At 40.0% G+C, this 20,690-nt stretch overlaps 1 protein-coding gene across 5 annotated transcripts in view; it reads left to right on the top strand.

Annotated features, from left to right (window-relative positions):
* Positions 1–2,783: 2,783 nt before the first annotated feature.
* SLC9B1 (solute carrier family 9 member B1) overlaps positions 2,784–20,690 on the top strand; it is a 78,877-nt gene continuing 60,970 nt past the window's right edge. For 2 of the 5 annotated variants that reach the window (XM_053666431.1, XM_037167918.2), the window contains exons 1-3: positions 2,784–2,846; positions 14,548–14,641; positions 17,815–18,016. In XM_053666431.1, the coding sequence (XP_053522406.1) occupies positions 18,009–18,016 (8 nt within the window). In that variant the 5' untranslated portion in view covers positions 2,784–2,846; positions 14,548–14,641; positions 17,815–18,008. Of the gene's footprint in view, positions 2,847–14,547; positions 14,642–17,814; positions 18,017–18,694; positions 18,974–20,690 lie in introns of all 5 variants that reach the window. The other 3 variants (XM_053666429.1, XM_053666428.1, XM_053666430.1) reach the window with 3 other exon arrangements.

Here is a 20,690-nt window from a genome sequence, read left to right as displayed (position 1 = left end):
GAAAACAAAAAGCATTTCCAAATGGTCACATATGGAAATCACATAAGCCTTATAATCACAACAGCCCTGTCTACTGCAAAAATGGGGCAGAAAATAGCTTTTAATCCTTGCTGAGATATGTACTCCAGCATATTGGGTTGTAAAGTTCCAAGCACATGGCAGAGATATGTTGAAGGTGAAAGGGGATTATAATAAAATGAAAATTTCTTATTTGGTCATCCACAAAAGAGTTGTAATTTTAATCAGACGTTAAATGATAAATAAGGAGAAGAACCCTGACTGGTCTGGCTCAGTTGGTTGAATGTTGTCCCACAAAGAGAAAGGTCAGCAGTTCAATTCCCAGTCAGGGTACACACCTAGGTTGTGGGCACTCTCCCAGGTTGGGGTACATGTGAAAAGCAACCAATCACTGTTTTTCTCTCTCACATCGATGTTTCTCTCTCCTTCTCCCTCCTTTCTCCTCTCTAAAAATAAATAAATAAAGCCTTTTTTTTTTTAATGAACAGAACACTCTCAATGGATGGAACAATTAGGGAAAGACATGGAGACAGAGGAATAAATACAGTGTGTGCAGAAGTAAAAGTTGTTTGAAATGAAAATAGAAACGGGCAGTTTGTCTTTCTAAGAACTTCGGCCTTTCTCCGATAAGTTGCTTTTGTCTACATGTTAGGAAGCTTGGGGATTCCATTAGAGAAACCTTACAGACCACCTTTGGGACTGAGAAGCCAAAGCTTTCCCGCCCACCTTCAACCAGAGCAACTGTGCTTTCTTTGTTTTTTTTGTTGTTGTTGTTCTATTCCCCCTTTATTCCCCTCCACCCTACCCCCCATCCCCACCATCACCCCCCTTTAGCTTATGACCATGTGTCTCAAGTCCTTTAGATTCTATATTTCCCTTGCTATTCTTGCCCCCCCCATCTATTTTCTATCTACTGTCTATGCTACTTATTTTCTGTACCTTCTCCCCCCTTCTCCTCCTCCCACTCCCCTGTTGCTAACCCTCCACGTGATCTTCATTTCTATGTTTCCACTCCTGATCTAGCTGTCCTTTTAGTTTGCTTTCGTTTTAGGTGTGGTTGTTAATAACTGTGAGTTTGTTGTCCTTTCACTGTTCATGTTTCTTTAACTTCTTTTTCTTAGATAAGTCCCTTTAACATTTCATATAATAAGGGCTTGGTGATGATGAACTCCTTGAATTTGATCTTATCTGAGAAGCACCTTATCTGTCCTTCTATTTTAAATGAAAGTTTTGCTGGATAGAGCAATCTTGGTTGTAGGTCTTTGGATTTCATGACTTGGAATACCTCTTTCCAGCCCCTTCTTGCCTGTAAGGTCTCTTTTGAGAAATCCACTGACAGTCTGATGGGGACTCCTTTGTAGGTGACTGTCCCCTTAGCTCTTGCTGCTTCTAGGATTCTCTCCTTCATTTTAATCTTGGCTAATGTAATGATGATGTGCCTGGGTGTGTTCCTTCTTGGGTCCAACTTCTTTGGGACTCTCTGAGCTTCCTGGATTTCCTGGAAGTCTATTTCCTTTGCCAGATTGGGGAAATTCTCCTTTATTATTTGTTCAAATAAGTTTTCCACGGTGGCTGTGCCTTTCCCCTTCTGGTACCCCTATAATTCGGATGTTGGAGCGTTTAAAGATGTCCTGGAGGTTCCTAAGACTCTCCTCATTTCTTTGAATTCTTGCTTCTTGACTCTTTTCTGTTTGGCCATTATTTGCTTTCTTCTGGTCCACTCCATTGATTTGAGTCCCAGTTTGAGTCCCTTTTCATTGCTATTGGTGTCCTGTGCAATTCCATTCATTTCAATTAGTTTCGCCTTCATATATTTGTCTAATTTGTCGGTATAATCAACCAGTTCTGTGAGGATCCTGATCACCAATGTTTTAAACTGTGCGTCTGTGAGTTTTGCTATTTCTTCATCGCTTAGATTTATTGGCTCTGGGGCTCTGAGATCCTCCTGCGCCATTCTTGGTCTGTTCGGGCCCTTTAAGAAGCGGCGCCTTGGCTTCCCAGGTCGCTGGGTTGTGACGCTGTATGTGGGGGCGTGGCCAGAGCCGGGGAAATGGCGCGCACCCCGGTGCTCGTGGGGGATCCGGCGTGGCTCACGCGTGGGTTTGTTCTGTGCGGTGGTTTACGTGAAGATTTCCACATGAGATTTCATGGGGGGGGGGGAGAGCGGAACCAAAGAGTCTCTATTGGTAATAGTGTATTGAGTGTTTACTCTGTGCCAATCCCTGTTCCAAACATGTCATTTAATTCGCATCACCACGTCCTTTATAGATGAAAAAACTGAAGCTCGGGGAGTTATGTATTTGACTGCGGTCCTGGTCCCATCGCTATAAAGTAGCAGTGCTGAACTTTGGCCCAGACAGTCTTGACCCCAGAGACTATGTTCTTTCATGGTATTTAAACTGACTTAAGGGGAAACAAGATCTGACTTGTCACAAATTAGTTCTGGCACGTGTAGCCGCTGCCACTACCTTTTGATTAAAGGGCCCTGTCATCAACTATGTGCCAGGACTTTTACAGTTCAATATAGGTCAATATTCAAGACACGTCCAAAGAAAAAGGTTGAATAGACCAAAGCACACACCAGAAGGTCCGGGAAAACCCCACAACTCACGTTTCAGTAGGTGGCAGCAGCCACAACGCAACTTAAACGCGTAGCCACCAGAGCCCCGCCCCCGCCCACCAGGGCCCGCCCACTGCTCAGGCCCCGCCCCTCCACCTTTGGAAGAGCCCTCTGTGTTTTGCCTTAAAGCAGCGCGCGGGCTGTACGCGGCGGTTGCTGGGCGTTAGGGCGGCGCCAGGGTCAGTGGGGTATGCTGAAAGAATTGCAGGTACAGTCCATTTTTCTCCACTCTCTCCCTTTCCAGGAGGGGCACCAGCCCCTCCTGCGGTCATTCCTTTCCAGTATCCCCAGGAACGCCTTTGCCCATGCTTCAGTTAAAGGGAGCAAACATCTGCTGCATTGTCAGACTCTGGGGAAACAGCCACAGACCTTTTTCTCCATCCCCCCAGCCCCGCCACCCTGAAACGTTTCTTTCCTCCCTCATCCCACCTCTCTCTTCATTATTCTCCCCATTCCTCTTGTTTCTCGTTTTACTTGCAAGTAAGGCAGGTCAGTCAAGACCGACTGCAAAATTAATTTTATTAAGCGCTGAGTATTGTACAGATGGTGAATATCTGCAAATCCTTCACATGCGCCTCATAATCAGAGATGTGTTTCAGTGATGGTTGCTGATCCTGGAACGGCTCTCCTCCCTTCCTCTCTTGCCCCAAAGCCCCTCACCGCCCCCCCCCCGCCTCTTTCTGTTGGCTTTATCGCAGTGGACAAGTACTTTAGGTCAGTGCTTTTGAAGGATTAAGGACAGTGCTTACACACATACGGTGTGTCAGGCACATCACTGAGGAGTTCATACAGGGCCCTGCAGACCCTCTACTGGCCCCTAACCTCCCTCTAGGTGTGCCTTTATTTATAGCCCATGAAAGATCCGATGAGGTGTTGGAGAGAGGCAGCGGGCATGAGTGTCACCCGGAGGCCACAGCCCACCTCCTGATTTTCCACAGTTACACGGAATTATTATTTGTGTAACAGAAGTGGAGAAAATTAACACTTATTACTGTCGCACCTAAAGAATTCGTGCTCATACATTTCGTCACTATGTGCCTCTGAAAAGGGCATTCCTATTTATTGCTTTCTGTGAGTATCAAAATTTATACTGCTGTTTTTGTCAATTGGCTCTCAGGTGTCGTGACCTCCTGCCCTTTACCAGACACAAGGAAAGAAGCAGGGCCAGTAATAGTAATATATAAAATAGCATTTTTATAACACTTCACATTTTGTACATTATTTTCATACTCATCCTGTTTATACACTTCTATGAAGGAGAGAAGCTCAACAAAACTCTGTTTTACTGAACAGGACACTGAACACTGAGATGCAGCAGCACTGAGATGTTCCAGGTACTGGAACACAGCATAATATATGTTCAGTAAATGTTTGTTGAAGGTATGAATGGTTGAGATTCACAGGGAGTCATGCTTTATTTGCCTTTGTATTCTCCGGACCTAGAGCTAAATCAGCTGTAGTGAGCCCACAAATGTGAGTTAGACTGAGTGACTTAGATAGGCACTCATAAAATATTTTTCAGGAAACTACTACTTCATCAGGCATTATGAATACAATGGTAAGAAACACTAAAATGGAGCTTAAATAGAAGATAGAAAATAAACAGGTAAACAATATATGAACAAAGAAATTGTGGATAATGGTAAATGTAGTGAAGAAGTAAAATAGTGTGAAGTGAGAAAGATTGGGGAGGGGTTACTTTAGACTGAGTGGTTAGGGAAAGCCTCTCTGGAGAAGTGACATTTTGCTGAGACTTTAGTAATATAAAAAATAAAAAGCCAACCATGGAAGTATTGGGAAAGAGAACATTGCAGATAAGAGGAACTCCCATTGCAAAAGCCCTAAGGTGGGAAAGTGCTTGGCTTTGTCAAGGAACATGATAAAGATTGCTGTAGCTGAAATGTCGAGAAAGTGGTACAAGATGAGCTTGAAGAGATAGGGTAGGGCCGAATCTCGTATGGCCTTCATTTGTCCATGGGGACCTAGTCATGGAGTAAGTTTAGAATTTATCTGAAGTAGATAAGAAATCAGTAGAGAGTTTTCTGGAAGGGAGTGATATAATCTGATTTATATTCTAAAAAGGTTATTCCACTTGTTACATAGTGAATGGATCATGGGGGTTGAGGTGCAACATTAGTGGCAGAAGACAATTGCAGAAACCAGGAAGGCATGACAGTAGTTTGGGATAAAGTGGCATAGATGTGGAGGGAGATGAGCTATACTTTGAACATAGCCCACAGACTTGATTATGTTTTGAAAGGAGAGGTGAGAAAAAACGGAGAACAGGTTGAGGGGATATTTGTACCATATACCAAATGGAAGAGACTAGGGAAGAAAATGTGTGTGGGGGTAGAAGGGTATTTTTATTTTATTCACCTTAAGTTTGATATGCTTATTAGAAATCTAATGTAAGTTCTGAGTCTTGACTTCTTCATAAGGGACCAAAGGTATGAAGTTGAGAGTCATTATCATGTGAAAAAAAACTACTGAGGGAAAGTATGTTCTCAGAGAGCAGGCCAAGGATTAGAGGTAAAGTAGAGGAAAAGAAGCAAGCAAAGCACCTGGAGAAGGAATAGCCAGTGAAGTGGGAAGGAACCTCAAGAGTGTGGTGACTTAAAAGCTAAAGACAATGAAGCATAGCAAATGATATTAAAACACACTGAGAGTAAAATAAAGAGATCTGACCATTGGACCAACACATAGTAGTTATGTGACTTAACGAGCACAATGAAAAGCAAATGTGATGTGAAGAAATGGAAGTAGCACTTCCATTTCAAGACATCACAAGATCTTTTTGTATGAAGAAGACCTGAAAATGGAGGTGATAAAGGCATACATGGAGTCAAAATAAGATTCTTAAGGACAAAGATATGTAGGTTTATTTTTAGGCTAATGGGAATAATCCGATCAAGAGGAAACAATTATAGTGTAAGAGAAAATGTATATTTTAAAAGAACAGTTTTTGAGAAAATGGGAGGAGATGGGATCCAGGGAATATGTAGAAATGTTGGCTTGGGAACACGAATGTGAAATTTATAGTAAAGGGAACAAAGGCAGCAGATACAGGTAAAGATGCAGGTACATGGATAGATTTAGTGATCAGAAGAGGAGAGAGATTCTGATTGATATTTATTCTCTTTTCCTCAACTATAAAGTATGGGGTGAGATCAGTAAGGGGAGAGGAGCAATGTTTGGATAGGAATTTTATGGAGAAAAGAGATAATAGTCATTTCAGAGATAAACATTAGTAATACTTGCCTTAGTCTGTTCAGGCTGCTGTAACAAAAATAGCATAAATTCATTGCTTATAAACAACAGGAGTTTCTTTCTCACAGTTCTAGAGGCTGGAAAGCCCGAGATCAAGATGCTTGCAAATTCAGTGTCTGGTGAGGACTGATTCTTGGTTCACAGATGTCTGAAAGGGGGAAGGGAGCTCTCAAGGTCTTTTCCATAAGAGCACCCAATAAGCCCTCGTGTCCTAATCACCCACAAAAGTCCCCACATCCCAGGACCATCACGCTGGCAATTAGGATTTCAACATATGGATTTTGAGGGGATACATTCAATCTACAGCAGTATTGAAGAAGCACAATGGGCAGGATGGAGGAGCCATTTGAGATTTGTGGTCTTGGGAGTGGCTGGCTGAGATAGGATGGGAGAAAATATAATATGAGCCAAGGAGATCAAGGAACTGAAAGACCAAAGGATTGGATGGAGAGATTAGTGGTTAAGTTAGTAGCTAAACTAGTCCTTGAACTCAGATACTCTGGCTTTCCAGCCCAATCGGTATCATTTTACTGAGAAATAGTTGATTTTTAAAATTTGGTTCATATATTCAAATTCTAGACTTTCATAGGCACCTGCTCCTATCTCTCTTGTCCCTATAATATTTATTTGTTAGTTTTTTTTGCCTTGTCTTTCTTTGTGGTTTTTCTAAAATATTTTTATCGATTATGATATGAAAGTTGTCCCATTTTCCCCCCTTCACTCCCCTCCACCCTGCACACCCCCTGCCACCCATATTCTCCCCCTTTAGTTCACATCCATGTGTCATACATGTAAGTTCTTCAGCTTCTACATTTCTCATACTATTCTTAACCTCCCCCTGTCTATTTTCTACCTACCATCTGTGCTACTTATTCTCTGTATTTTTCCCCCTCTCCTCCTCCCACTCCCCTGTTGCTAACCCTCCATGTGATCTCCATTTCTGTGGTTCTGTTCCTATTCTACTTTTTGCTTAGTTTGCTTTTGTTTTAGGTGTGGTTGTTAATAACTGTGAGTTTGCTGTCTTTTTACTGTTCATGTTTTTTATCTTCTTTTTCTTACATAAGTCCCTTTAGCATTTCATATAATAAGGGCTTGGTGATGATGAACTCCTTTAACTTGACCTTATCTGAGAAGCAGTTTATCTGCCCTCCATTCTGAATTAAAGCTTTGCTGGATAGTGCAATCTTGGATGTAGGTCCTTGCCTTTCATGACTTCAAATACTTCTTTCCAGCCCCTTCTTGCCTGCAAGGTCTCTTTTGAGAAATCAGTTGACAGTCTGATGGGAACTCCTTTGTAGGTAACTGCCTCCTTATCTCTTGCTGATTCTAGGATTCTCTCCTTCATTTTAATCTTGGGTAATGTAATTATGATGGGCCTTGGTGTGTTCCTCCTTGGGTCCAACTTCTTTGGGACTCTGAGCTTCTTGGACTTCCTGGAAGTCTATTTCCTTAGCCAGAATGGGGACGTTCTCCTTTATTATTTTTTCGGATAACCTTTCCACTTGTTGCTCTTCCTCTTCTCCCTCTGGTATCCCTATAATTCAGATGTTGGAACATTTAAAGATGTCCTGGAGGTTCCTAAGCCTCTCCTCATTATTTTAAATTCTTGTTTCTTCATTCTTTTCTGACCAGATGTTTCTTTCTTCTTCTGGTCCACTCCATTGATTTGAGTCCCAGTTTCCTTCCCATCACTATTGGTTCCCTGTACATTTTCCTGTATTTCACTTAGTGTAGCCTTCGTTTTTTCATCTAATTTGTGACCAAATTCAACCAATTCTGTGAGCATTCTTATTACCAGTGTTTTGAACTGCTCATCAAATAGGTTGGCTATCTCTTCGTTGCTTAGTTGTATTTTTAATGGAGCTTTAATTTGTTCTTTCATTTGGGCCATTTTTTTTGTCATAACCTGTCTGTTACGTAGTGAGCACTGGAGCCTTAGGTGTTCACCAAGGCAGGGCAATCATGTCACTGGGTTGTGACACTGTATGTAAGGGAGGGATCCAAGAGGGAACAATGGTGCTTGCTCCACTCTCTTTTGGATTTCAGTCACTTCCCCTGCTTCCCACAAGCAAATTGGGCCCTTCTGGTGCTGATTCCCAGGTGGGTGGGCTTGTGTACTTTCTAGGACCCTGTGGGTCTCTACAACAAACTCTCCTGTGAGGCTGGGAGTTTCTCCCACTGCTGCCTCAATCCCCACAGGTGTTTCCAATAGGTGTTTTGAAGCTTTATTTCCCTGCACTGGGGCCCAGGGTTGTGCAGTCTCTCCCACTACCCAGTTTCACCTGGTTTATCTGCACACAGATGTGGGACCACCAGTCGGCCAGCCTCCTTGTGTGCCATGCCCTGCTCCACAATCTACCACCTCACTGGATCTGCCAGCTGCCCCAGCTGCCCGACTCTGCCTGTCCTGTTGGTCTGGATGAATGTATCTTCTTTAACTCCTTAGTTGTTGGACTTCCATACAGTTTGATTTTTCTGTTAGTTCTGGTTGTTTTTTGTTTTTAAATTGTTGTTGTCCTTCTTTTGGTTGTGTGAGGAGGCACAGTATGTCTACCTACACCTCCATCTTGGCCAGAAGTCTCTTTGTGGTTTTTTAACCACTTTTATGAATATACATTTATTGAAGTACAAAGTCTACCCTTTAAATGGTAAAAAGAAGGTGAAGGACAAAATTTGGAAATCTTGTTGCTTGTGAAGCTGGGGTGACTAGTAACAGGGAGATCTGTGTTTATTCCAATAACAATAATAATAGACAATATTTGGATAGCCTTTTACATTTGGAGCTATGCTTTTATTTTCTCTCATGTCATTTGATTTTGTAACTTCCTTTTTCAGTTGAGGAAACCAAGGCCTAAGAGAGGGTAAAAGGCTTGAGCAAGGGTGAATACCTAATAAATGATAGAATTATTTTTAAAGATTTTATTTATTTATTTATTTTTAGAGAGGGAATGGGAAGGAGAAAGAGAGAGAAACATCAATGTGCGTTTGCCTCTCACGTGCCCTCTGCTGGGGATCTGACCTGCAACCCATGCATTTGCCCTGACTGGGAATTGAACTAGCAACCTTTTGGTTCACAGGCAGGTACTCAGTCCACTGAGCCACACCAGCTAAGGCAAGTGGTAGAATTATTAATCATAGTGTTCTGACAGTGCCCCATATTTTTTACTGTAGTAGTTTACTTTTTCACTTTTTTACAGTCTATTATTTCCAAAGTGATGTCAAAGAAAAACTCTGCTAGGTTGTAAGTAATAGCTGGCTGGAGGCCTCTTACAGTGTGAAACTTTTTGTATGTGTTTACAATCCAACAGTTAATGGGATTAACTATACAGCTACCATCTATTGTGCCAGGTAATTTAAAAAACCCAGAAATGATTAAAAAATCAGCACTGGTTTAACCTAGTAGGGATATAGATGGAAACTCCTAAGGAGCATTCATTGGACCCTTTACACATACCATAAATGCTTCTATAATACCTCGTATCAACTAATTCTACATACAGAGGAGAAGTACCACTTCCAATAAATATCTGTCAAATAAAATCTGATGATAGTTAAACAAGCAATGACAATAGTGGGCTACATGTTGTGACGAGGGGTGGACACTATCATAAGGATGCATGTATACTGAAGAGAGCTTCTGCAAGAATAACTCCTAAACTGATACAGAGTTATCAGGGCAAAAAGCAAGGGTGTGGGGTTGGAATGCACCATACAGAATGTGTAGTCTTTGGATGTGAGGCATGGCAGGTTTGAAGAACTAAATTTTATGATGGCTGAAATTTAGAATACCAAATGAAGAATGAGGAGATAAAGACAAGATTATCTCTTAATACAAAGAGCTCTGTAAGCTGAGTTTAAGGAGTTTTTCTTCTATAGAAAGCCATTACAGAGTATTAAGCAGGAAATGGGAATAATCACCCTACATTTTAGATGACTCTACACTGTAGAAATTACAATAGAGGGGACTAAGGCTGAAGGTGGGGATAACAGTGGAAGACTATCACAGTGTTTAGGGAGGGGGAGAGCCAATGGCCTGGCCTGGAGGAGTGGCAATTTATATGGAGAGAAGTGGACAAATCTTTTAAATATGTAGGAGCTTGTATAACATGACTTAGTAACTCACTGGATGTCAGCAGGGAAGGAGAAAGCAAGAGAAGGAATGACTCCTCTGTTTCTAATTTAAGCAACTAAATAGATAGTGGTTTCATTTCTGTGAGATAGGAAATTCTCTGAAGAAGGAATAGGTTCGATGGGGAAAGGTCTTCCGTTCAGTTGTGCATATATTGATCTTAAGATGCTTATAGAGAAAATGAGGTAGCAATATCCAATAAGTAATTGAATATGCTAGTTAAATTTCAGGAGAGCTCTGTTAGGTCAGGCTCATTGGCGTATTGGCCATAATTGAAGCCCTGCAGTAAAATAAATATCCTGTGAAAAGTATATAGAGTTAGAAAAGAAGAAAGCATAGGCAGACTCCCAAGAAACCCCAGTATTTCAGAGATAGATAGGAGAAAAGCAGCCTGTAGAAAAGACTGAAAAAGGAAAACCAGAGAGGTAGAAGGAAGATAGAGCAAATGACAAAATGATGTGACCATCAGAAGAGAAAGATGACTTCCAGTTCTGCGGTGTACCTTCCAGGAAGCTTTACTGGGAATGACACTTTAGCAGTGGGAAGGAGTTTCAAGCAAATTAATAATGTACAGCAGAACAATTCGTAGTTTGCCTAATTTCACTGAAACACAGAGGTAACAGAAAGCAGACAAAATGGTTTCAGGTCATGCTATGGAAAAGCTTGGCTTCTGGGTAGGTTGGTAACTTTATTACATAGGTAAGAAAAACCACGTGTTTAGTGTGAAGGTAAAGACAAGAATATAAAACATGCTCTGGGTTCCAACCAAGATGGAGGCATAGGTAGAAACCCTTTACTTCCTCACACAACCAAAAGGAGGATAAGCACCAACTGAAAAATCAATAAACAACCAGAAGGGCCAGAAAATCAAATTGCATAGAACTCTGACAACCACAGAATTAAAGAAACAGTTAAACAGAACAACCAGACTGGTAAGGTGGTGGACAGAGAGAAACCCAGGTGAGGCAACAGACTGTGGAGGTGGAGCTGGCTGCAGCCAGGTGGCAGGGGCTGACTTAAGGGGAAGACTCAAGACTCAATGGTGGCTCCCACAGTTGCCACAGTGGAAGAAACTCCCAGTCTCACTTCACTGGAAAGTGGGCTAAAGGCAAGCAGACCAGCCACTCTGTTTCCTCTCTGGCCCCACCCCACAGGCAGCACAGCAAGGAGGGTTGCCCTGCTCTGGTGAATACCTAAGGCCCCGCCGCCCTACAACTTAACAGGTGCCTCAACTTTGGCCCAACAAAGAAATAGGGCCACAATGAAAGAACAGAGCAAAACCTCAGAAAGAGAAGCTAAATGAAGAGGATACAGCCAACCCATCTGATGAAGAATTTAAAGCCCTGGTAATCAAAATGCTCACAGAACTGATTGAGCTTGGTCAAAAAATAAAAGAACAAATGAAAGATACCCAAAATGAAATAAAGCAAAATACTCAGGGAACCAACAGTGACAGGAAGGAAACCAGGACTCAAAGCAACAATTTGGAACAAAAGGAAAAAATAAACATCCAACTGGAACAGAATGAAGAAATGAGAATTCAAAAAAGTGAAAAGAGAGTCTTACAAACCTCTGGGGACAACCTGAAACGTTCCAATATCTGAATCATAGGGGTGCCAGAAGGAGAAGAACAACAGCAAGAAAATGAAAACTTATTTGAACAAACAATGAAGGAAAACTTCCCCAATCTGGCAAAGGAAATAGACTTTCAGGAAGTCCAGGAAGCCCAGAGAGTCCCAAGGAACTTGGACCCAAAGAGGAACACACCAAGGCATGTTATCTTTATCCAAGATTAAAGACAAATAGATAATCTTAAAAACAGCAAGAGGAAAGTAAAAAGTTACCTACAAAGGAGGCCCCAAAAGGCTATCAGCAGATTTCTAAAAAGAAACCTTACAGGCAAGAAGGGGCTGGAAAGAAGTATTTGAAGTCATGAAAGGCAAAAACCTACATCCAAGACTGCTCTATCCAGCAAAGCTATCATTTATAATGGAAGGGCAGATAAAGTACCTCCCAATGTAAGGTCAAGGTAAAGGAGTTCATCATCACTAAGCTATTATTATATGAAATGTTAAAAGGACTTATCTAAGAAAAGGAAGATAAAAATATGCACAGTAAAGTGACAACAAACTCACAACTATCAACAAATGAATCTAAAAATATAAAAGAAAGAAAAACAACAAAAACAAAAGCTAAGCAAACAACTAGAACAGGAACAGAATCACAGAAATGGAGATCACATGGAGGGGTTTCAGTGGGGAGGGGGAGGGAAGGAATAGGGAGGAAAAAGTACAGAGAAGAAGAAGTGTAATTGGCAGGCATTAAATAGATGGGGAGAGGTAAAAAATGGCACAGGAAACAGAGAACTGGAAAAACTTGTATGTACAACCCATGGACTAAGGGCGGAAGGGATGCTGGAGGGTTGGGGGGTGCAGGGTGGAGGGGGGATAAAGGGGAGAAATTGGTAAAACTGTAATAGCATAATGAATAAAATATACTTTAAAATGCTCTAAACCCTGAAATATTTTAATGCTATATTGTGGAAACAAGATCTATGAACCTGAAAAGAGTAAAAATTCAAGATAATATCTCATTAATGAGAATAAACACTAAATACTATATAGGAATCTTAAAAGTGACAAAGTCAATCTGAGTTGTAGTAGTAGTTTAGCCAAGATTTGTGTTTTTCTGATTAAATAATAATGCCAGCTAGTCATTATCTCTAAAAAAACTGATTTCGTTTTAATGCTCTTTATAAAGAAGAGTCTCTTTGTGGATATAGCTCTCAAATTTATTGGTTTAGAAAGACATGCTGTAGTTGTTTTTATTTCATGGTTTTGGGTATAAACTCAAGAAAAAGTTGTTTAGCCTTCACCTGGTGAGTCAGTTGGTTAGCGCATCATCCCATACACCAAGGTTGCAGGTTTGATCTCTGGTCGGGGCACTTACAAGAATCAAACAATGAATCTGTAAATGAGTAGAACAGCAAATCTCTTTCCCCCTTCCTCTCTCTCTTTCTAAAATCAATCAATTAAAAAATTTTTTAATTCTTTATCTAAAAGGTAGCCACAATTCCAAAATTTCTAAAGCAGTTCATAAGAACACAGATATTGATGAATTTGCTTTACCTAGCCTTCATTTAATAAATAGATGTTAAATGTCTATTGCAGTGCCTAAGGGCACGTAACACATACTGAAACACCCCTGAATTCGAATTCCAGCTCTGCTGCTTTCAATAGAAGGAAAAATGTTTCAGTCTCATGTAAGCAAAGTTGAACTTAACTCTGCATGTGTAATGATTTTTGAAGGCTATATCATTTATTGTGTGTCCAGTTGTTAATGCTGCTGTTAAATTTAATTGGTATTTCTAAAATCTATAGTTGGGATGGGGGTGTGAAAAATGATTCTAAAGTTCTTAGCTAAGTCACAACGTGTAGCATCCATATTTGGAGGACAGTATTGTCCACACATTTTTGCTGAATAATATGTGGTGGAGTCACCAGATGTCACTGTTGTACAACATTGCTTCAGAAAGAATAACCCCCTAAACAGAGGCCTTAGATCGCCTGACATCCTCCCTGCTACACCACTTTACAGGTCTGGAATTGACGTACAGAGAGGTGAAGTGACAAGAAATTCACTCAGTATTATATAGCATATTAAAAGCACAGAGCATAGTTTGCCCTATGCTTTTTACACTGCCACACTTTTTACAATACCATACTGTCCATTATTAATGTGTGTGATGAAAGAAACATTGTGTTTTTTTAAGATTTTATTTAATCATTTTTAGAGAGAGGGGAAGGGAGGCAGAAAGAGAGGGAGAGAAACATCAATGCGTGGTTGCCTCCCACATGCCCCCACCAGGGGCCTGGCCCGAAACCCAGGCCTGTGCCCCTACTGGGAATGGAACCAGCAACCCTTGGGTTCGTAGGCCTGCACTCAGTCCACTGAGCTACACCAGCCAAGCCAAAGACACATTCTAATAAAACCAGTGAAAATCCTCTAAATCCATCACTTTAAAAGTAAAGCTTATGCATGATTATAATGCTGCATACTTACCATAATTATTAGTTGACTATCATACTTTTGCTATGAACTATACAAACCTCTCACTTTATTCCCATAATTGCAAGATATATATGTATGTGTATATATATGTGTATATGTACATATACTTTACCTCATTCCAAAAAGGATTTTAAGGTTACTGAAATAAATATAGCATAAATTTTTTCAAAACTGAGGTGATCACAAATAGAAGATATTGGAACATAAACCACTATGAAGTATTCTTTTTATTATTATTAAAAATCATTCCACAAGTTCCAGTAAACTTAGATTTGGTTAGCTATTCTCAAATTTGATTCTGCTTTCTCTAGCTATGAGCATGAAGTAAGAAATGTAGATGGTGCTTTGTCCATTAAAAGATGATGAGATATTGTACTTTACCCAGGATCATACAACTAGTCTATTTCTGATTTTAAAATGTCCACTCTTTCTGTTATGCTAGCTACCCAGACATCTAGTAAGAGGACTCCTTACAAGATACAGTCACTGTAACTCTTAAATACCTGGATTACCACCATTACTTCTGCATTATACAGGTAGGCTTTTGTTTATATTAAATTTATTTCAAATAATTTCACAGAGCTGTTGACAAGATGTTTTTCTATCAAGAAATTGAACCCTTAAAATGAGTTATTAGGAGAAAAATAAAATTTGAGTTTAACCCTAACCCATAGTACCTTAGAATGTGACTTTATGTGGAGAGAGTGTCTTTTCAGAGGTAATCCAGTTAAAATGAGACCAATATGATGGTCTCTAATCCAACATGACTTATAATTCATGTCCATGGGTCCTACATATAAGTTCTTTGGCTTCTTCATTTTCTACACTATTCTTAACTTCCTCCTGTCTATTTTATACCTGCCATTTATGCTTCTTATCCCCTGTACCTTTTCCCTTATACTCCCTCCTTTCCCTCCCCACTGATAACCCTCCATGAGATCTCCATTTCTATGATTCTGTTCCTATTCTAGTTGTTTGCTTAGTTTGTTTTTGGTTTTCTTTTAGGTTCAGTTATTGATAGTTGTGAGTTTGTTGTCATTGTACCATTCATCTTCTTTTTTTGATCTTCTTTTTTTAAATATAATTCCCTTTAACATTTCATATAATAAGAGCTTGGTGATGATGATGCTTTACCTTATCTGGGAAGCACTTTATCTGCCCTTCCATTCTAAATAATAGCTTTGCTGTGTAGAGTGATATAGGTTGAAGGTCCTTGCTTTTCAACACTTTGAATTTTTCTGCCAGTCACTTCTTGCCTGTAAGGTTTCTTTTGAGAAATCAGATGACAGTCTATGGAAACTCCTTTGCAGGTATCTCTCTTCTTTCCTCTTGCTATAATTCCTCTTGCTTGTAATTCTCTCCTTATCTTTAACCTTTGCCACTTTAATTATGGTTTGTTTTAGTGTGGTCCTCTTTGTGTTCATCTTGTTTGGGAGTCTCTGTGCTTCCTGGACTTGTATGTCTATTTCTTTCACCAGGCTGGAGAAGTTTTCCTTCATTATTTGTTCAAATAAGTTTTCAATTTCTTGCTCTTGCACTTCTCCTTCTGGCACCCCTATGATTGAGATGTTGGTACATTTAAAATTGTCCCAGAGGTTCCTAATCCTCTCCTCATTCTTTTGAATTCTTGTTTCTTCATTCTGTTTCAGTTGAATGTCTACTTCTTCCTTTTGTTCCAAATCATTGTTTTGAGTCCTGGTTTCCTTCCCTTAACTGTTGGTTCCCTGCATGTTTTCCTTTATTTCACTTTGTATAGCCTTCATTTCTTCTTTCATTTTGTAACTATACTCAATCATTTCTGTGAGTATCCTGATTACCAGTATTTTGAACTCTGCATCTGATAGGTTGTCTATCTCCTCATTGTCTAGCCAATGAGGAGTTCTTTTCTGGAGTTTTGATCTGTTCTTTCATTCGGGTCATATTTCTTTGTCTCAGCATACCTGTTATGTTGTAAGGTACAGAGCCTTAAGTATGTGACAGGGCAGGGCAACCCATGTTGCTGCGTTGTGATGCTGTATGTGGGAGAGGGGTCAGAAAGGGAACAATGGCACTTGCTCAGCTCTCACCAATCTCTGTCACTTCCCTGACTTTCTCCAAGTAACTGGCGCCCTTCCAGTGGCTGTCCTTGTGCTGATTTCTTGAGTGGGTTGGCATGTGTATGTTTTAGGACTCCATGGGATCCTCAAACAGACTCTCCTGAGAGACTGGCCGTTTCTTCCACCACTGCAATCATCACAGGTTTTTACAGCCAGAGGCTATGAGGCTTTATTTCCCCCAACGCTGGAACCCTGGGTTGCACTGTCTATCCTGGGCTGGGATTTCTTGCTCTCTAGTTGTTCCTCCTGGTTTTTATCTGCAAGCAAATGTGGCACCACCCAGTCTGCCAGCCACCACCTCACTGCACGTCCACTCTACCCCTCTGCTGCCCATCTCTGCCCCTCCTGCCAGTCTGGATGAATGTTTCTTCTTTAACTCTTTGGTTGTTGGACTTCCATACAACTTCCTGACAGTTCTGGTTGTTTTTGTTTTTAAATTGGTCGTTATCCTCCTTTCAGTTGTAGGAGGAGGCAAAGCATATTTACCTACACCTCCATCTTGTCTGGTTACTTTCATTTTTTTTTAATGGACAAGAGATTTGAATAGATGCTTTACTAAAGAAGATATTTAAATGGCCAATAAATATATAAAATATATTAGTCATCAAGAAAATGCAACCTCAATTCCCAATGCAGTATCGCTAGAATAACTGAAAGGAAAAATATGATACCAAGGTTGAAAAGGACATGAATAATATGTAAAAATAGTTAGTTCAACTTATAGCCATGACACTTGCTAAATGTGTGACTTTGGCAAAATTAATTTAATCTTCCTCAGTCTCAGTTTCAACATCTGTAAAACAATGATAATACTAGTAAATAACTCAGAATTGTGTCCTTAGTGAGGTGATTCATGTTAAGTGCTTACCATAGTTGGACGTGTCAGCTATTACTTAATCCTCACTATAACCAATAAATTAAATACTATCATACCATTATTTCATAGATAAGAAAATTGAGGCCTATGGAGATAAATCACTTCCTAGAGTTATTAAAATATATAGAGGAGAGTGAAATATTTTTTTATCTTGGGTCCAAAGTCCATGTTTTTAGTTACTATGCACACCAACTACCAGTTCCACTTCTGGCAAATAGGTGAAGAGAGTATTGAATAATTGTCAGGCACAAATATTGTGAGACACAGTATCATTTTTATTTATTTATTTATTTATTTATTTATTTATTTATTTATTGTCAGGCACAGTATTTTTTATAGCCGCTAACCTGTACATTTATTATTCAGACTCCTTATCTAGGTTTTGAGGCTCGAATGCATGGTGTACTTACCTGGATTCCAAGTCCTGCTATCCTATTCATGACATAATGGCAAATCTTAAGCAATTCTGCCTGGTTTCTTGATGTCTCTGCTTGTATGATTCTTGTTGTTACATTTTCCCAATCCTAGCCCATCTGCCTAGTTATGACTCACAGTTTCTCTTCATTAAGATTGTAGTTCAGTTGTCACCTTCATCAATATAACATCATCTTGTTTTATTTTCTTCAGTATTTAATCACAATCTGAAAATGTTGTTTGTCTCTCCCTTACCCCAACAAAAATATAAGCTCCATTAAAGCAGAAATCTATTTGTTTCATTTTGTTCTTTTATCTTTAGAACCCAGAAGAGTAGACATTCAAAAATTGAGTGGATGAACTTTGTGCCCTGACCTCAGATTTTTTAATGATAGTAAACTTCAGCCTGTCCTTTGAGAACTTGACACAGCATGGGTGATTCACCCAACCTCCATGTTCACAGAGCTAACTAACACTTAACTGTGGTCCAACAACCAATGACAGGTAGTCATTCTAATGACAAGGTAATATTTGTGATATTTTCCTCAACCAAAATGCAATTTTACCCTAAAGGACTTAGACATCTACAATTTTCATCAAATTTAAATAACATTTAAATAAAAGTTACTTTCTGTTGATTGTAATAAAATAAGTTGATCACTTTAGGATTTTATATACTAATATTTTACTTCATTAAAGTGAGACAGAATCTGTGAAGTATCTAATGTGATTGATACTCAAATGTTAATGTTCTTTTTCATTAAAATTTTTTATTTTTTAAATTGCTTGCCTTAAAAAAAAAGCATAGATACTTAAAACACTAGGGGAGTTGGTTTTATCAAATACGTAAAAGCGAAAACTTAAAATCTTTAGTTTTCCTCCTCAACACTAAGTCAAGAATTGAAAGATATTTTTAAGGCAAATATAATCTTCCTACACTCAAAGGCAGCAAATATCCCAGAGAAGGTAGAAACAATAGATATTTTAAAGTAAAAATATCCAGGCCTTATTCTTCCCTTGATATGGTTCTGGTTCATTCTTTTTTTCAGTTCATTCTTATTCAAAGTAAAACATTTATTTTATTTAAATATTGATCTAACAGATCTTTCAAATGAATCATATATAAAGACAGCATGTATCAGTAACTTATAGAGGTAGGTATTAATGTAGTTGATCACGTTTCATTTTCAATTTTCTTGGAGTCTCTTATGCAGGAGTGTGACTGAAGATAGTGTAACTCAATGGTGGAAATTTTATCAAGCATGAAATAAAGAGCTGAGTTCTGTAATATACGCTTTTAAGATGCCCAGCAAGACTGCAGTCAAGATGGAGGTGTAGTTAAACACTCCTCATCTTCTAACACATATAGAAAAAAATACAACCAAACTACAAAACAAATATCACCCAGAATTGTCAGAAAATTGACTGCTGGACAGAAGTCCAACAACCAAGGATTTAAAGAAGCCACATTCATCCAGCAGGTAGGAGGGGCAAAGATGTGGAGAGGCACAGAGAGGTGGAGAGGTGCAAAGATGCAGAGCAGGCAGTCCCACATCTATGTCTTGTGGATAAAAATAGAGAGGGATGCCTCAGGAATGAGGGATACAAGCCCCAGACCAGACCACCTAGCCCAGGGAAAGCTAGGGTTCCAGCACTAGGAAGACAAGGTTTGGGTTTGCAGAAGAAATTCTTAAGAGACTCCTCTTAAAGGGCCCTAAGTGGACTTAGGACTCACACAGACCCACCCCCTCTGGGTTTCAGTACCAGAGCAATAGCTGGAAAGGCACCAGTGGCAAACGGGGAGTAAGTGAAGTGACTGGCAATGGGGCAAGTGCCAGAAGAGAGCTTCCTCTGGGGCAAAACTCCAGGGGTCAGGCAGCAGCGCTGTCTTCTTTTTAAGCCCTTCCCTACACACAGAACAACAGAACAATGACAGAGTTTGCCCAGCCCAGGTGATTACTCAAGGCTCTGACCCATACAAAATACAGATACACTTTAATACAATAGGCCTTGCTACTAACACAGGAAGATAAAGAAATTCTACCTAATACAGAAACAAACACAGGGAGGCTGCCAAAATGAGGAAACAAAGAAATGTGGCCCAGTTGAAAGAACAGAACAAAACTCCAATAAAAGAATTAAACAAAATGGAGATAAGCAACCCATCAGTCACACAGTTCAAAACACTAGTTATCAGGATGCTCCAGGAACTCATTGGGTACTTCAATGGCATAAAAAAGATTAAGGCAGAAATGAAGGTTGCATTAAGTGAAATAAAGAAAAATAGAGGAGTTCTGGTCAAGATGGAGGTGTAGGTAAAAATGTTTCGCTTCCTTGAACAGCCAAAAGAAGGAAAACAACCAATTTTAAAAAATAAACAATCAGAACTGCCAGAAAATCAAACTGCATGGAACTCTGGCAACCAAGGAGTTAAAGAAATATTCATCCAGACTGGTAGGAGGGGTGAAGACTGGCAGCCAGGACAGAAGACACAGGGCAGGGTGACAGACTATGAGGGTGAGGCTGCATCTGGCTGACCTGGAAACTAAAGACTAAAAACCCCCAGCAGTAAAATCCTGTAAAGGTTGCGAAAGCAAGAGAAACTCAGCCTCACAGGAGAGTTCATTGGAGAGACTCACAGGGTCCTAGAATGTACGCAAACCCACCTGGCTGGGAATGAGCACCTGAAAAGGCCTAGTTTCCTTATGGGTATCAGGGAAGTGACTGAAAGCTGGCTAAGAGCCAAGGAAGTGGCATTGTACCCTCTCTGACCCCTCCTGCATATACAGCACCACAATGCAGCAACATGAGTTGCCCCACCCTGACATATACCTAAGGCTGCACCCCTTACTATGTAACAGGTGCACCAAGACAAAGAAATATGGCCCAAATGAAAGAACAGATCAAAACCCCAGAAAAAAATCTAAGTGATGAGATATCTGATGCAGAGTTCAAAACACTGGTAATCAAGATGTTCACCGAATTAATTGATTTCAGTTGCAAACTGAAGGAAGAAATGAAGGCTATACAAAGTGAAATAAAGAAAAATGTACAGGGAACCAACAGGAAGGGGAAGGAAACTGGCACTGAAACCAATGATTCGGAGCAAAAGGAAGAAATAAACATCCCATCAGAACATAATGAATAAACAAGAATTCAAAACAAATGAAGAGAGGCTTAGGAACCTCTGGAACAACT

This window comes from Artibeus jamaicensis, unplaced genomic scaffold (genome assembly GCF_021234435.1).
Source record: "Artibeus jamaicensis isolate MK-2021 breed Jamaican fruit bat unplaced genomic scaffold, CSHL_Jam_final contig_452, whole genome shotgun sequence".
In the NCBI taxonomy this organism is placed as follows: domain Eukaryota; kingdom Metazoa; phylum Chordata; class Mammalia; order Chiroptera; family Phyllostomidae; genus Artibeus; species Artibeus jamaicensis.
This window is presented reverse-complemented; position numbering and strand designations above follow the sequence as displayed.